This window comes from Lynx canadensis, chromosome A3 (assembly GCF_007474595.2).
Source record: "Lynx canadensis isolate LIC74 chromosome A3, mLynCan4.pri.v2, whole genome shotgun sequence".
Taxonomy (NCBI): Eukaryota; Metazoa; Chordata; class Mammalia; order Carnivora; family Felidae; genus Lynx; species Lynx canadensis.
The window spans coordinates 1,768,649-1,783,292 of NC_044305.1; the positions used below are offsets into that span (position 1 = coordinate 1,768,649).

The 14,644-nt window shown below is 63.6% G+C and overlaps 2 protein-coding genes across 2 annotated transcripts in view; one reads left to right on the forward strand and one right to left on the reverse strand.

Moving 5' to 3' along the window:
• Window positions 1-453: 453 nt before the first annotated feature.
• LOC115509900 lies at window positions 454-9,303 on the forward strand. The gene is made up of 8 exons (XM_032592731.1): window positions 454-487; window positions 742-818; window positions 1,198-1,360; window positions 2,183-2,591; window positions 3,083-3,174; window positions 3,936-4,139; window positions 4,341-4,375; window positions 4,516-9,303. Exons 1-8 carry the CDS (start codon window positions 454-456, stop codon window positions 4,546-4,548), a joined length of 1,047 nt encoding a protein of 348 aa, XP_032448622.1. The 3' UTR covers window positions 4,549-9,303.
• A 320-nt stretch (window positions 9,304-9,623) lies between these two features.
• CDH4 (cadherin 4) overlaps window positions 9,624-14,644 on the reverse strand; it is a 540,404-nt gene continuing 535,383 nt past the window's right edge. Inside the window, exons 12-16 of the mRNA XM_032592549.1 lie at window positions 13,742-13,975; window positions 12,409-12,642; window positions 12,186-12,325; window positions 11,428-11,592; window positions 9,624-9,892 (exon numbers count right to left, since the gene is read on the reverse strand). Of these exons, the coding sequence (XP_032448440.1) occupies window positions 9,686-9,892; window positions 11,428-11,592; window positions 12,186-12,325; window positions 12,409-12,642; window positions 13,742-13,975 (980 nt within the window). The 3' untranslated portion in view covers window positions 9,624-9,685. The remainder of the gene's footprint in view (window positions 9,893-11,427; window positions 11,593-12,185; window positions 12,326-12,408; window positions 12,643-13,741; window positions 13,976-14,644) is intronic.

Below are 14,644 nucleotides of genomic sequence, written 5' to 3' on the forward strand. Positions count from 1 at the left end.
TGTGGACTGGATGTGAGGGGGTGATGCGGAAGGGTCCCCGGTTCTGGCGTTGGCACAGGGTGAACAAAAGGGGGTTTGTGGACTGAAAGGGGAGGTCCAGGCTGGGGCTGTGGCCATGGGGGTCTCTGGGGGTGCCAGGCAACAGGCAAGGGCCAGGACAAGGACTAATGGTGACAGATGGGGACCAGGAACCTGAGAGGTGGGAGGGAATCTGGGGGGCAGCTGCCGGGGGAAGCCAGGGGCACTAGGGTGGGGAGGGTGGTGGGCGCGGCCAGGGCCTGAGGTTGTGGGCTGGAATGTGCCCCTGGTGAGGACCCAGGGGGCTGTTTGAAGGTGGAGATGCCGGAGTCCGTTTGTATCTCGGGGGACAGATCCCGGGATGTGGCAGGGGGGTGGTGGCAGGGCAGGTGTGCTAGGAAGGAGAGGCGTGCAGGGCAGAGAGGGGGTGCAGGCATGGCTCAGAGGGAGCGCCTCGTGGTTGGCGCTGGTAGGACCGGCTGTCTTGTGGGGAGCTGGACTGAGACTCAGCCGGTGCAGAGGCGGAGTGGAGAGTCTTTCTTGCTGGTGTTACTGGAGCACCTGGGTCCAGCTGTGCCTGCAGGCCCAGCACTGATCCTTTTCTGGAGGTGCGGGGGCAGGCGGTGACCAGATTTTCATTTGTCATTTCAGCTGGGCCTGCACATCCAGCCCAGCCCCGAGAGCTGACTCCTGTGGCTCCCCCCCATCCCTCTCTCTGGGAAGGGAACCTGCCCAAGTACTGCTCACTCCCACCCCGGAAGAGCAGGGCCGATGCAGCCAGGCAGGCGGACCGCCACCATGTGGGGAGGGCAGAGGGCAGGGCGGTGTCAGACATAAGAGACCGCGGGGAAGGAGGGAGATGCCGGGCCGTGCGGTCCGCGGCTGAGGTTATGTCTGCATGGCCCTGGGGGTGCCTGGGCTGAGGGGGACATGACCGGACTGAGGCCCCTCATTTGGGCACCGGCAGGTGGGGAGGGGACCCTCAGCCTGCACCTACCCCTAAACACCTTGCCGGGTTCCTGCCCAGCTGCCCAGGGTCCCCTGTGCACCCAGGGCCGAATCAGGGCTCACACCCCCTCCTCTGGGCACACGTGACCTCACCCTCGGAGCCTGTTTCCTCGTGTCTGAAACGGGGACAATGGCAGCATCCCCCTCCCCAAACCGCACCGTGGCTTACAGGTTAACCAGAGCCTGCGCAGGGAGCCTGGCCCCGCCCACACTTGGGTGTCAGCCCGGGGATACGAGTGTGGGACTTCTGGCTTCCAGATCTGTGAGAAGATCGACCTGAGGTCAGCCACCCAGTCTGTGGCCCTCTGTTACGGCAGCCACGGGACACTGGTGCGTCAGTTGAGCATTTTACAGCAAGCCGTGCGGGTCCAACCGCGTCCGAAGCTGGGTCGACCTGGGTGTCAGTGCGGACCCTCCAGAGAAGGGGCTCGGGGGTCCTCACCACTGCCGGGAGCCCCACTGCCCGAGCTGGCGTTTCCTCTCCGACCCAGCCCCTCCCTCGCAGTGACCTCGGCTACAGGGACTTCCAAGGCCACCAAGGAGCAGGGCTTTGTGTGGCTGGTCATGGCGCAGGCAGCCGGGACAGCAGAGGGGAGGGTGCCGAGAAGGATGTCCACCGGTCTGTGACTGTCCCCACCTGACCCTCCCCGCAGGCCCCATGACCTGTGCCCCGCCTGCTCCAGACCTGCTCCTGACCGCCAGCCTCTTGGTTTCCATGACAACCATCCCAGAGATTGAAAGGGAGGGAAAAGCAGGGTGGCGGCTGGCACAGGAGCCTGCTCCGGGTTCGGGGAGCTCACCCCTGCCTGGTCACTTGGCATGCTGCACTGCCACACCCCTTCCCCGGGGGTCTGCCCTGCCCCGCCCTGGGGGCTGCTCTTCCGGGGCCCCTACCAGCTCCGGGTGGGTGTCCCCTCCAAGGGGGCCCGTCAGCCTTGCGCAGTGGGAGGGGGGGAGGCAAGGCCACTCTCCGTGGGATGCGGGTCTAGGGGCCTTGGTGGCCGTACGAAGAGGGAGGGACGGTTTGGGTGGGTGTGGGCCGGCCGGGCTCAACACCGTGGGCACAAGTCAACGCCAGCCTGCCCTCTGCTGAGCCAACGAAAGCCCTAACCACCCGAGCCAGTCGGTGTGGCTTCTCTGCCTCCACCTCGGCCAGTTTCTGCACCCGGAGAGCGGAGACTGATGCCTCCTTCCCGGTGGTGGTGGGTGGAGGTCTGGGCAAAGGAGACCAGCCCCTCCGCAGCTGCCCCCCATGGCCCAGGAGCGACATCCCCACTGGCTACCTGGGGGCTGGGGGGTGCGTGCTCTCTGCACCTCACGCCGCGCACATGCTCTGCTCCTTTGGTAACAGGAGCACACGGCCCTGGACGCCGGGCCATGCGGCTGGGCTCCCAGCCCCCACGTACTCCCTGGGCTGTCCTGAGTGCTCGGGGGCGCTTGGCCTCTGTCGCATCTCACTTCGTCTCCCCACCTGCCCACAGTGCAGCTGGTGTGGCCCCGGAGACCTTCAGGGACCTGCCCAGGGTCATGAGCTTCAGGAAGGACAGAACTGGACGAAACCCCAGGTCTTAACTCCACCAGGCTCTGGCCACACTCCCGCTGCTGCCCCTGGGTCTTCTCAGCTGGGCCGGGGGTGGGGGGGGTGCTCCTCCCAGCCCCGCCCTGACAGGTGCTGGAAACTTCGCAGGGACAGCCAGGGAGGTCGCTGCCCTGCTAACGTGGGGGGACAGACCACAGCATGTGAATGTTAAGTCACTAAGTTGTTGTAAAGACCGAAATACAGACCGTGAGGAGAGACTGAGGGCACAGGAGGAGGGTCCCGCGTGGGAGAGCTTTTCCCACAGAGAGGTCTGAAGATTCAGGGCCACGTGGGCCTTCCCGGGAGGCTGTGCAGATCGAGCCCCCGGGAGCCCACTGGCCGGCGCAGCAGGGTCCCTGTGGCTGCAGCTCAGGGGGCCGGACCTCACCCCTCCCTGTCCCCACGGTGGTCTCTGAGGTAAATGTCCAAGCAGACAGTTTGTTCCTAGAATGCGGAATTTCCTATGGACATTTCCAGAAGCCACGCAGCAGGAGTGCCGCCAGTCGGAGGGTCAGCACTGCGGACAGCGGACAGCGCCCTGCGGGAACCCCGGGGACGTGCCTATGCAGGTGAGGGTGTGAGCCTGGGGGCTCGGCCGGTGAGCTGGTGGGCGTTTGGGGGTGTATGAGGGAGCGTGCGTGTCGGGAGGGTGGAAGGAGAAGCCGGCGACTCAGGCCTGCATGAGCGACCCCTGCCACCCGGCCACATACCACTCCCTCTGCCCTTCAGTGGGCACCCAGAGCCCATGCTCCCTGTCAGTCCCGAGGACCCATATTTGGTGGGGCCTGATGCTGCTGTCCTGATGGCTCACGTGGCCATCGGTCCCCAACGTGCCCCCCCATTCCGATGTGACCCGAGGGCCTCAGTCAGGGCAAGGTTACTGCCACCCCAGCCTCAGGAGTCCACTGGTCAGGACAGCAGGTGCGGAGCTGTGGGCATTGTGGGACGGGCCCTCTGTGGGAGCCTCTGGGCCTAGGTCCCACTTAAGGAGGGACCCTGCCCCCCACCCAGCGGCTGAGGCCCCTTCCATCTCCGGTGAGGCTGCTGAAAGCCGCAGACTGGAGGGTGTTGAGCCACCACCGTTTGTGCCCACGCACTGGCCCTGGGTCTCAGGTGCCGCAGGGCTGTGCGCAGAGAGGGGCCCTGAGCGCCGAGGGGCGAGGCCCGGGTTAGCTGGCCAGCACTCCCGCTCACGGGGAGGTGCCCGAGAAGGCAGTTGCCCAAGCCTTGGTGGCATGGGGGAGCAGGGCTCACAGCCCTTCAGGGCCGTTGTGGGGGCACAGGGGGCAGTGGGGTCCGTGCTCTGTATGTTCTTTGCTGACGGTAACAGGACTGAAGTGGCCTCATAAGTCAGCCATTGTCGTCCTCCGCGGAGTTGCGCGTCAGAGCGTTTCCTGCACTTCTCACCGTGAGACGCTGTGTCGAGGCATCTGGCGCCTTGTGAGAGCCCAGCGCCTTCCTCCCGCCCCCAGCCTGGCCTTGGGCTGTCAGGGCACAGGGCAGCTCCTGGGGACACCAGCTTGGGCAGCATCAGGTGGGCGGATCGGGGGACCGACCGATCGGGGGACACAAGGGATGTGTGGGAGGAGAGAAGGGTGACCGTTCCCCGGGCTACTCAGGGTCTGGGGTCAGAGGGGAGAGGAGGTGGGGACACCTGCTCTGCACTCCCACGAGGCAGAGCCCAGTCTGTGTTCGTCTGTTAAAATCAGGTTCAGATTAGACGTCTATTTCTCAGGTGAAACAGCTCCAGGTGGACGTTCCGGGACAGAGGTAATGGCGCCATCGGCCACTGGTCTGTCCGTCACTGGTATTGTCACTGGGAGGCGGGCAATGGCTTGTGGCACCTTGGCCTGGAACGTGAGGGCTTCTCGTTTTGTCCTGCATCTCATGGGCTCTCCCTTCCCCCTTAGAACACACGCCCCAGGGTCCACTCGCAGCCCTGATTACACCCTAGACCCACTCCTGCTGGCCTCATCTTGAGCTCCAGACTGTCCACGTGTGGCTGTGCCACGGGCACAGCCAGCAACATGGCCAGAGCCGAGAGCAAGTCCTCCCCACGCCTGGGGCAGATCCGGGATAGGGGCCCCCACGAGCCCTAGGCTCCTCAGTCCACCATCTGCTCCTGCCCCCCCCCCCCCCCCCCCCCCCGCGTCCATCCTCAAGCCCTGGCCCTAATCGGATCAAGGAGCGTTTCTGCTGCCCTCCCCCAGGCCACAGCATTGACCTCTTGCCAGGAGGGCGGGCTTCGGGTTGGTGGCTGACCTGCCCCTGAGGCCGTGGCCCTGTGATGTCCTGGGGGAGGGGGCCTCTCATGGGGCCTCTGGGCAGCTGCCTGTGGCCCCTCTGCCCGTCCCAGGGTCCCCGGCCCTCAGGGTGGGTTGTCAGTGGGGGAGCCAAGACCCCTGGGGCTCTGCCAGTGCACCTGTGAAGTGACCGAATGCCCCTCCTGGGCCTCCAGGGAAGGGGCCTCCTGGCTTCCCAGAGGCCCCAAGCTGGACTCCTCCGGGATGACCAGCCCTGTGCTGGGGAGCCGGGTGTGGGAGGCTGTTCTTTAGCACAGTCTCCCCCCACCTCCACCCCCCGGGGCCTCACTCCGGGGGTCTGATTATAAGGAGTTTGTGCCCTCCCACCCCCCACTGCCTGTCCCAGGCCCAAAACACTAGCCTAATTATGCATGTAATTAGCTGCTTGCTTGGCACCCTCAAAATTAGCAAGTGGCTAATTGTGCCTGTAATTATGAACTGCACCCGTAATTAACCGTGTGACTTTTTGTTATGCATGTTATTGTGGATGCAAATTTGTGCCTAAGTAAAGGCCGGAGGGAGGTCGGGAGAGTCAGCTCTGCCGGGGGCTGGGGTGCAGGGAGCAGCCCCCTTGGCTCAGGTCTGGCTGGCCCACTTGGTAGCAGGCGAGCAGGGTGGCCCCTCGGGCTTTCTGAACTCAGTTTCCTTGAGGAGGGCGGGGCGTCTGCCGGCCCAGCCTGGTCGGGCTGGGGTGCGCGGCCTCTGCCGGCCAGCACTGCGCTAGAGGCCTGGCTGCGGGGCAGGGGAGGTGTGAGCCACCCGTGGGGCAGTGGCAAGCCAGGAGGCAAGGGGCAGGTCATGTGACTGAGCTGGGCCAATCAGAGCGCTTCTGAGGCCCACCCGGCCTGGCTGGGTTCCCAGCAGACGGAGAGCCTCCACGGCGGCGGGGAGGCGGCCAGGGCCTTGAGACGACCCGTGGGGCATGAGGACTCTCAAGGTGACCCTGGCCGTCCGTGGCATCACGAAGGCAGGAGAACCTGCGGGCTCGACGTAGAGCTTCTAGAACCTGGAAACGTTGGCACCTGCGGCCTGTGGGCTTTCGTTTGTATGCTTTCCCCGGCCTCACAGATGGGAGGATCGTGCCTGGTTTCGTTCACGCGCGTGCTCCCGGAGCCCAGAACCGTGCCTGGGACACAGCAGGGGCCCCAGAAACGTCTGCCGGATGAACAGACCCCGCTCTCGACACCGAAGCCCCGTATCCGGCCACCTGCTGTCCGGGGGCACCACTGGCTTCTCGAATGCTCGGAGAAACACAAGTCAGGTTGAGCCGACTATTTAAAACGGGGACTTTATTTACTCGTCTGGAGCAGTGCGCCAGGGCCCCGACTCCGCTCCAGCACAGGGCGGCTCCGCAAAGCCGCTACTCAGTTTGGAACCAAGACTGCCGGGCACTAAAAACACATTGAGAAAACATCGACGCTCTTCCCTTTTTTTTTCCCTTGGCTTTTTTTGTTTTTGTTTTTGTTTTTGCTTTTTTGGTACAAAATGATACAAACAACAATACAAAATAGTTGTGCTGTTGACGGTTACAAAAAAAGTTGGGGCGTCTGCCTAACTCAGAGTTGCAGTGGGGACACGTCATACTCCGGTATCTTTCCCCAAAACAACCACAGTCATGCGGGCTGCTACACATTTTGTCCATTTTCAAAAAGAAACATGCAAAAAACAAAAATCAGAATGGAAAAAGGAGAGAAAAGGAAAAGCAAAACGCGTTCCAATTATACACAGAGGAGGCTCCCCGCTGGGCAGAACCTGTCTTACGCGTGCGCCGGGCCGTGCGAGCGCTTCCGCAGGACGCGCTGGGTGTGGCGCTGTCTACGCGAGACCTTGCGGGTTTTTTGGTGCCTTTTCTAGCACTGACAAAGAGTGAGACTCCCCTCCCCTAACTTTGTACCTTGGAGAGGACAGAGGCGCCCCGTGCATCAGCCGGTGCTCACGCTAGGGAAACTGAGGCATCGCGAGGCCCTGACGTTTGGCTGTCTGGGAGGCCCAGACAGATGCGGGGGTCCTCGGCCGGGGTGCCCGCCGACCACGGCCGCGTTCTCGCCTCCACCCTGCGGTGCAGGTGTGTCCTGTTCCCAGAACGAAATTCCCTACAGAAACGAAACTGTGCCCTGGCACTTTGCCAGTGCCGAGTCTGGGCCTCCGTGGCCCCGATCACGGGCACGTGGGGTCCGTGAGAGAGGCGTCTGACGCTGCTTGCACACTTAGCTAATGCTAGCTTGACCTCGGAACCTGTCCCGAGGCGGATGTGGGAGGGCAGGGGAACCCCATCTTTCTCTGGCCCCCGAGGACTGCGGGGGCGAGCGAGAGGGGCAGCCGTCTAGACATTTGGAAGCCGGGATGGGTGTGAGAAGTCCCCCGTCAACATCCGCCCAGCTGGCGGCCACAGCCTCAGCCTGGCAGGATTTAGGCAAACTGCATCAGGGGCCGGGTGGCAGTGAGGGGCAGGGGTGTGGGGCGAGGAGGCAGGGGAGACAGGCACCTGTGCTGGGGTCCACGGGACCGGTGTGCAGGAGGCCGGGTCCCGGGCCAGGCCTGGCACGTCCGTCCCTGAGGAAGCCCAGGGCCCCGGAAACCCGAGAGAGTCGGGATTTCAGAGGAGAATCCACAGCTGCCTCGGTGCCCGGACCGTGTTCACACTTAGAAGTTCAACAGGTGGATGAACTTTCCAAAAACAACAAAACACACAAGATTCCAGCTCGCCTCCATCAGTCCTGACCCCACCAGCAATCCCTCGAATGGCCACGTCCCCAGACACAGGGACAGTCCTTGCCTGGCCCCGAGGCATCTGCATAGCTCGGCTTTGGACAGGGGTCCTAGTCCCCCTTTACAGCCCCCCCCCCCCCCCACCGAGATTGCCGTCTGCATAGACGGGGCTTCCAGCGTGTGACACAGTGACTGTCTTTGTCCCTCCCTTCCTCCCCAGGCAGGGGGAGGGGGTCAGGGGCAGAACCCACTTCAGCCTCACCACCAGCCGGCCACACACCAGTGCTCACGGCCCCAGCTCAGCTCTGGGAGAACGGCGGAGTTGGCAAGGAGTTTGGCACGCGGAGGAAGCCTGCCGTCCGGTGGGGACAAACCCAGACCCACTGCACACACGCACACACACACACACACACACGCCCCCATGTACACCTCTGAGGCCAAAGCTGTTTGGAAAAGAGGGTGACCACAGGCAGGGGGACAGGCCATAGGCTGAGACTGCATCAAAGACAACCAGACGGACAGCACGGACAGCAAGCTGAGCCCTAGCCCTCCCTACCTCCCCAAGCCCTTGAAGCTTTTCCTCGAGGCTCCAGGGTGGGAAACCGAGGCAAGCCAGCTTCCCCGAGGGCACCCCAGTGCCAAGTCCCGCCCTCAGCCAGTGTACCCTTCGGCCCCTTTCTTGGGGAGCCTGTGAATAGACCAGGGTTCTCCCGCGAGGCTGTCTTCTCCCACCGGGGATCAAGGAGCCTCTTCTCACCCAGAGAACAAACGCGGTGGGGTCTCCCCAGTGGGCCCCGGGGACACGGCGCCTTTCACGTCCTGCGGAACTGACTCTCGAGTCTGGCGTATACGTCGGACCTGCCTGTGCAAAGGGCTGTTGCAACTCTCGGGAGTCTGAGCAGCTGCTCGGGGCTGAGCTGGGTCCAAAGGAAAGGAGATGGGCTGCTGTTTCAGGTGGGTGCCGTCCAGACACATCTGTGGGACCCATGGCACAGCAATGTCAGGGCAGCCTGGCCACTTGGAGCAGGTCTTTGCTGTGCACGTGAGCTCAGGAGCATCGGAGACTCCGATGCAGAAGGGCTGTGGCTTGTGCGGGTTCCCGGCCCTGCCTGCCGTCCGCACGGCCCTCACGGATGTGTCCGGTTCTCGGGGGCTGGGCCTCTGACGGGGTCCTTCGGGAATCCAGTCGCGAGGGGCGGAGGGCTCATGGCAGGGTTTTCGGGGATGCTGGCTGGTTCGGGCTGTGGCTTCTTGGGACGCTGTATTCTTCCGGACCAAAGGCAACGGGGACTTGGGTGGAGTTTGGGGTGACAGTTGTCTCTGGGGAGGGACCCGGGGACAGCCGAGGGAAGAGATGGTGAGCATCAGAGAAGCCCCTGGGAACCCCACCCGCCCCAGCTATTTACAGCGTCTAGAGTCGGAGGGCAGCCAAAGACGCGTTGAAAGCCAAGTGCACACAGCGGTGCGTCTGGTGGACAGGCCTGGCCCGCCCCCGGGGAACTTTCTGCGGCTGGGTCTCCTGCAGCCCTCCAGCCTCAAGGACACCTGAGGGCCCAGGAGACCCCCACCGTGTAGAGCAACGCTTCAGGGCTCGGAAGGGCCGTTGGGATTTGGACCCCAAACTGGGTTTTCTTCGTAAATTTTGTAAAGCAAATCACCCACTTTAAAAAAAAAAAAAAAAAAAAAGGACACTTTCTCCCCGATTCCTTAATTGGTGCCTTCAGAGCTGGGACTGGCTGGGGCTGGGGGGGTTGCTCAGGACTGGGGTTGAGGGGCCGTACGTGGTCTGTCTGCTTGCTTTTAGTCACTCCTGAGTTTGAGGGAATCTGATACATGTACCAAAAGGCACTTTTCTTTTTTTGTTTTTAAAAACAGTGCTTCTGTTCTAGGAAATTCAAGTTAAGACAGAGTGCCTCGCGCTCTCCTCCAGCGCCAGCCAGCTACTGCGGTGGGCGACGCGCGCCTGTTGGGGGGGCTGGGGCGGGGAGGGACCCCCTAACACACCACTAAAGGACACGTCCGCGGGGAGCCGGGCAGCCCGGCGCCTCCCACAGGCCCCCTCTGCGGCTCAGTCCTCCTCGCCGCCTCCGTACATGTCCGCCAGCTTCTTGAACCTGGGCCCCCAGTCGTTCAGGTAATCGTAGTCTTGGTCCCCGGAGCTGGACGAGTTGAGGGAGCTGACGGAGCCCGCGGTGGAGCCGCTGCCTTCGTAGTCGAAGACCAGCAGGGAGTCGTAGGGGGGAGCTGTGGGGTCATTGTCGGCGGCTCGGAGGCCCTGGGTCACAGAGACACGGGGTGAGGGGTGGGGGACACGGGGGCGCCCGGGAGCGTTGGGGAGCAGGCCAGGAGGCTGAGCTTTGCATACAGTAGGTTCTCAGTTAAGTGCGGCCTTGTCTAACCGAGGGGCCTCAGAGAACGGAGTAGGGCTGGGGTGTAGGGAAGGGGGAACAGGTGGCACGCTAGATGCTGGCGGCCACACCGATACCGTGAGGCGAGAGGGCTGGGTGGGGCCTGCGCCTGGGAGCAGCCCCTCCCCAGGGGGCAGACGGGTCGCGATCCCGTGTCTCTGCCACTTGGAATGTGGCCCTGAGGTGGCCACAAGTCAGAAGTCTCAAGTTGCCCCACGGTCACCGTCCCCGTGAACAAAACCGGGGACGCAGCAGGTGTTGCCAGAGCCCCTCCCCGTGCGCCCTGGCCCTCTCCTCCCCGCCAGCAGCTGCGCTCTCCGCCCGAGGGGTCCTGTGGCCTCCTCCGGGACCGTGGGGGTGGTGGGTGCACACCGCGTCCTGAAGCCTGTGGGGAGGGGCTCCGCTGGCCAGCGCTATGAGCATGTGGGGAGGGGCTCCCGCTGGCCGGGCGGTCCCTCCGTGGGGAGGGCTCACGCTGGCCCGCCCCAGGCAGTCCCCGTGGGGAAGGGCTCCGCTGGCCCAGCGGGCCGACACCCGGGGGGAGGGGCTCCGCTGGCCCCGCCCCGGGCGTCCCGTGGGGAGGGGCTCCCGCTGGCCCCGCCACAGGCCGTCTCCCCGTGTGGGAGGGCTCCCGCTGGCCCCGCCCCGGGCCCGTCCACGTGTGGGGATCGGGCTCCCGCTGGCCCCGCCCCAGGCCGTCCCGTGGGGAAGGGCTCCGTGGCCCCGCCCCGGGCCGTCCCCCGTGGGGAGGGGCTCCCGCTGGCCCCGGGCGGTCACTGCGGGGTGGCCTGGGTGCCCACAGCGTCCGCTGGCTGCGACACACCTCACTGCCCAGCCCTGCCCTGGGAAGGGCACCCGTATCACCCCTCCGTAAGATGGTTTGAAGTTCCTGTTACTTTCTCTAAGGAATTATCCGAAATGGGCTTTTAATCCCAGATGAGGGGTTTTGAAATTTCATCACGTCCCGGGGAGTGAGTGCGGCTGAGGCAGATCAGCTCTGGGGCAGTTGAAGGAAATCTGACCTGCGGCTGGGACGTGACGCGTTCTCAGGAGCCGTCCTGATGACACCTTTGTGTCTCTGCGGAACACCCCCTGGGCTGCGATCTGTGTAAGTCAGTTATTTTAGGGTTAGATTCTGACACGGGCGGGGTACACACGTCGCCAGCCCCCCTTGAGGCGTCAGCGTTAGAGAGCAGACGGGGGGGGGGGGACACGCGGGGCCCCTGCGGTCACAGGGGCGCTGAGGACAGGGTGACTCCTGAGCCCCGGTCTGGATCCGTCCCCTCAGCCCGGCCTGGCCGCCCCACGCGGCGAGGGGCTGTGGCCTGTGCGCGGTGCCGGGGCCTTTTGCTCAGCGGAGCGGCCCTGCTCGGGCGGCCTCGCCCCCGTGCGGAGCACCCACCTCGGTGATGAAGTCCCCGATGTCTCCCGGGTGCGGCACCACGGGCCTGACCGGGTACTGAGGCTCGGCGCCCACGGGCCGCTCGTCCACCCGCCGCACCCCCGGGGCCTTGCTCAGCACGTGCTCCATGGACTCCGGCTGCTGCAGCTGGCTGAGGTCGTAGTCCTGGGGAGGGGCCGGGCGGGGGTACCAGCGGGGGCCGCGGGCAGGGGCGCCCAGCGCGCCTGCCGCCCCGGCCCGGCACCCGGTCTGCCCTCCCCGCGAAGCCCGCTCCCCGAATTCATCCCAGTCCTGCCCGTGACCCCAGGCTGCCCTCGCCGGTCTGACGCTCCCCCAGGGCCCCGGGGACCGCACCCCGCCCCTGCCAGGACGCGCCTCCTTTGTTCCCGGGAACAGCCCGGGGCTGGGGCTCCCGTTCACCTGTCTTAAGGGGGCACTGAGCTCTAGCGGGGTGCACAGCCGCCCCAAGTTCCCCACGGCCACCTCAGACCCGGAGTCCAGCCGGGGCAGATCCCGGGCGCCCCGTGCACGTCCCCGTTGTGCGCGCTGGGCCGGGCGGGGACAGGGCTGGGTCCCGGCTAAGGGGGGAGAGCGGGAGGGGGGGCGCCGTGCCAGCCCCCGGGTGCGGGCGAGGGCGGGCAGGGAGGCCACGCCCACCTCTGCTGCCCGGGCAGGTGCGTGGGCCCCTCCGCACCGAGACGAAGGACAAAACGCCCTCCAGCTGCGAGCCTGGAGGGGGCCGCGGCCACGCGCCTCACCTGGTCCTCCTCGCCGCCCCCTTCCTCGTCGTACTTGAGGATGTTGTCACGCACGTCGTCCTCGGGGTCGATGAGCAGCTGCTTGGTGTGGCGCTCCTTCTCCCTCCGCTTCATCCACACCACGAACAGCAGGACCATGGCTGCGGGGGCAGGGGCCGCGCCGTGAGCAGGGGCGCATGCGCGTGTGAGCACGGGTGCGCATGCGTGGCTCGGCCGTACTCACTGAGCAGGATGACGACGCAGATGAGGATGGCCACGATGGCGCTGGTGCCCAGACCGGCCGCCGCCACGGCGCCAACCGTGGTGCAGTCGCCGTTCTCGTCGCACGGGCACACCTTGACCTTGATAACGGACGTGTTGGACAGCGGAGGGTTCCCGGAGTCTGTGACGATGATGGGGACATCGTACATTCCAGCCTCCAGGTAGAGGATACGCAGGCTCAGCTGAGCATAGTCACCTGGCAGAGGGACAGGACAGGCTTCGTTCAGTCTGCAGCCGGCACTCCTTTCCCCCAGGACTTCGAGGGGGCAGAGAGTCTGACAGCGCGAAAATCTAAAATATATTTGGTCCACGCACGCACGCACACACGTGCTAGATCGTTCCGTAGAGTGAAAAGATATTGGCAGTTCAAGAAAAGAGCAATTGCAACATGCAGGATGAAGAAATCACTTCCTTAATATATAAAGAGTTCTGCCAAATCAATTAGAAAAAAACCTCAAAGAAAATTAGGCAAGGGCATTGAACAATTAACGGAAGAAACAGCAAATGGCCAATGAATAGATGAAAAGAGGGCACTGGTAGTTAAGAGATGAAAACGGAGACAATGATTTTGGCTAATATTGGGAAAATGCTCTTTAAAACTGACATTCAGGGCTCCCCGGGTGGCTCAGTCAGTTAAGCGTTCGACTCTTGATTTCAGCTCATGTCGTGATCTCATGGTTCATGGGATTGAGCCCTGGATTGGGGTCCTTGCTGACAGCATGGAGCCTGCTTGGGATTCTCTCTCTCTCCTCTCTCTCTCTCTCTCTCTCTCTCTGCCCCTCTCCCTATTCGCACACTCTCTCTTTCAAAACAAACATAAAACGTTTTCTAAAAACCAAAAAATAATGACATTCAGTGTTGGTGAGGGCTTGGGTAAGCAGGTGTTCTCTTGTACTCCTGGTCAAACTACAAATTGGTGTGACCTTTCCAGATGCGTCCTCGGTGCTAGAAAATTTCAGAACCTGGATACCCCTTTGTACAACAAATCCACACCTAGGAAACTGCCCTCAGGAAATAGATCGGTCAGGGTCCCGCCAGTCAGTGCTGCGTGCAGGAAGCAGTCACAGACATGAGTGGCTGGGGCTGCAGGATGCTGATGGCCGTGCTCGTTCTAAGAGTGGGACTGCCTTCATGGCCCCCTCAGGGACGGACTGGAGCACGGCCAGCGTCCCCTGCCTCATGGGGGTCCGGTGGGGGGGAAGGGCTCCCGTCTCCACCGCTCACTCTTCCGTGGGCCCCCTTGGGGTGCTGCGCCCCAGACGTGTCCACTCTGCTGGTGCCGGAGGCGGGCTCACCGTTCAGGCGGGTGATGGTCCAGTTCTTCCGCACGGCGGCCGGGGCAAAGGGCAGCTCGAAGACATAGGGACCAATGTTGGGGTCAACGTCGGCATCGGCCGCGGTGATGTTGATGGCGTTCAGGCTGGGCTTCTCACAGATCTGTGCCTCCTTGGGCAGCAGCTCGGGGGCGTTGTCATTGATGTCGATTAGATAGATCTGGAGGGTCCCGGTGCCACTAGCAGGGGGGATCCCTGTGGGACAGGCACAGGGTGACCGTGCGGGGTTGCTCCTGACTCTCCACGACCACGGGCACACGATGATACACGTGGGACCCGCCCCAGCCCCACCGCCCTACCCAGGGATGGGTCCCCGGCCACATCCACAGCCCTGAACCTGCACCAACACCTGCTGTACAACACACACAACCACTCAGCTGTGGAGCTGCCAGTGTGTGCGCGCACACACACACGCAACACGTGTGCGCATGCACACACACGTGTGCACACATGCACGTGCAGTCGCCCACAGTACACATGCGCACGCAACACAACGTGTACACAGGCACACGCACACATGCACACATGCATGCACGCACGTGCACACATGCAAACACACCCGTGCACACGCGCAACACGCACGCGCACATGTGTGCACACACGCATGTGCACAGTCGCCCACAGCACACATGTGCACGCAACACATGTACACATGCACACGCACACATGTGCACGCATGCACACATGCATGCACGTGCACACATGCAAACACAGCTGTGCACACGCACACACGCAACACGCACGCGCACACACACGTATGCACACATGCATGTGCACAGTCGCCCACAGCACACACATGCACGCAACACATGTACACACACGCGCAATGCATGCACGATGTGCACGCATGCACACGCATGCACG

Bases quoted from the DNA above. Each gene is read 5' to 3' on its own strand.
- LOC115509900 (XM_032592731.1), top strand. From the start codon at position 454: ATGGCTCAGAGGGAGCGCCTCGTGGTTGGCGCTG. The intron at 2,592-3,082 runs GTCTTAACTCCA...GGACATTTCCAG, and splicing joins AGAACTGGACGAAACCCCAG to AAGCCACGCAGCAGGAGTGC. The intron at 4,376-4,515 runs GTAATGGCGCCA...CTTCCCCCTTAG, and splicing joins GTGGACGTTCCGGGACAGAG to AACACACGCCCCAGGGTCCA.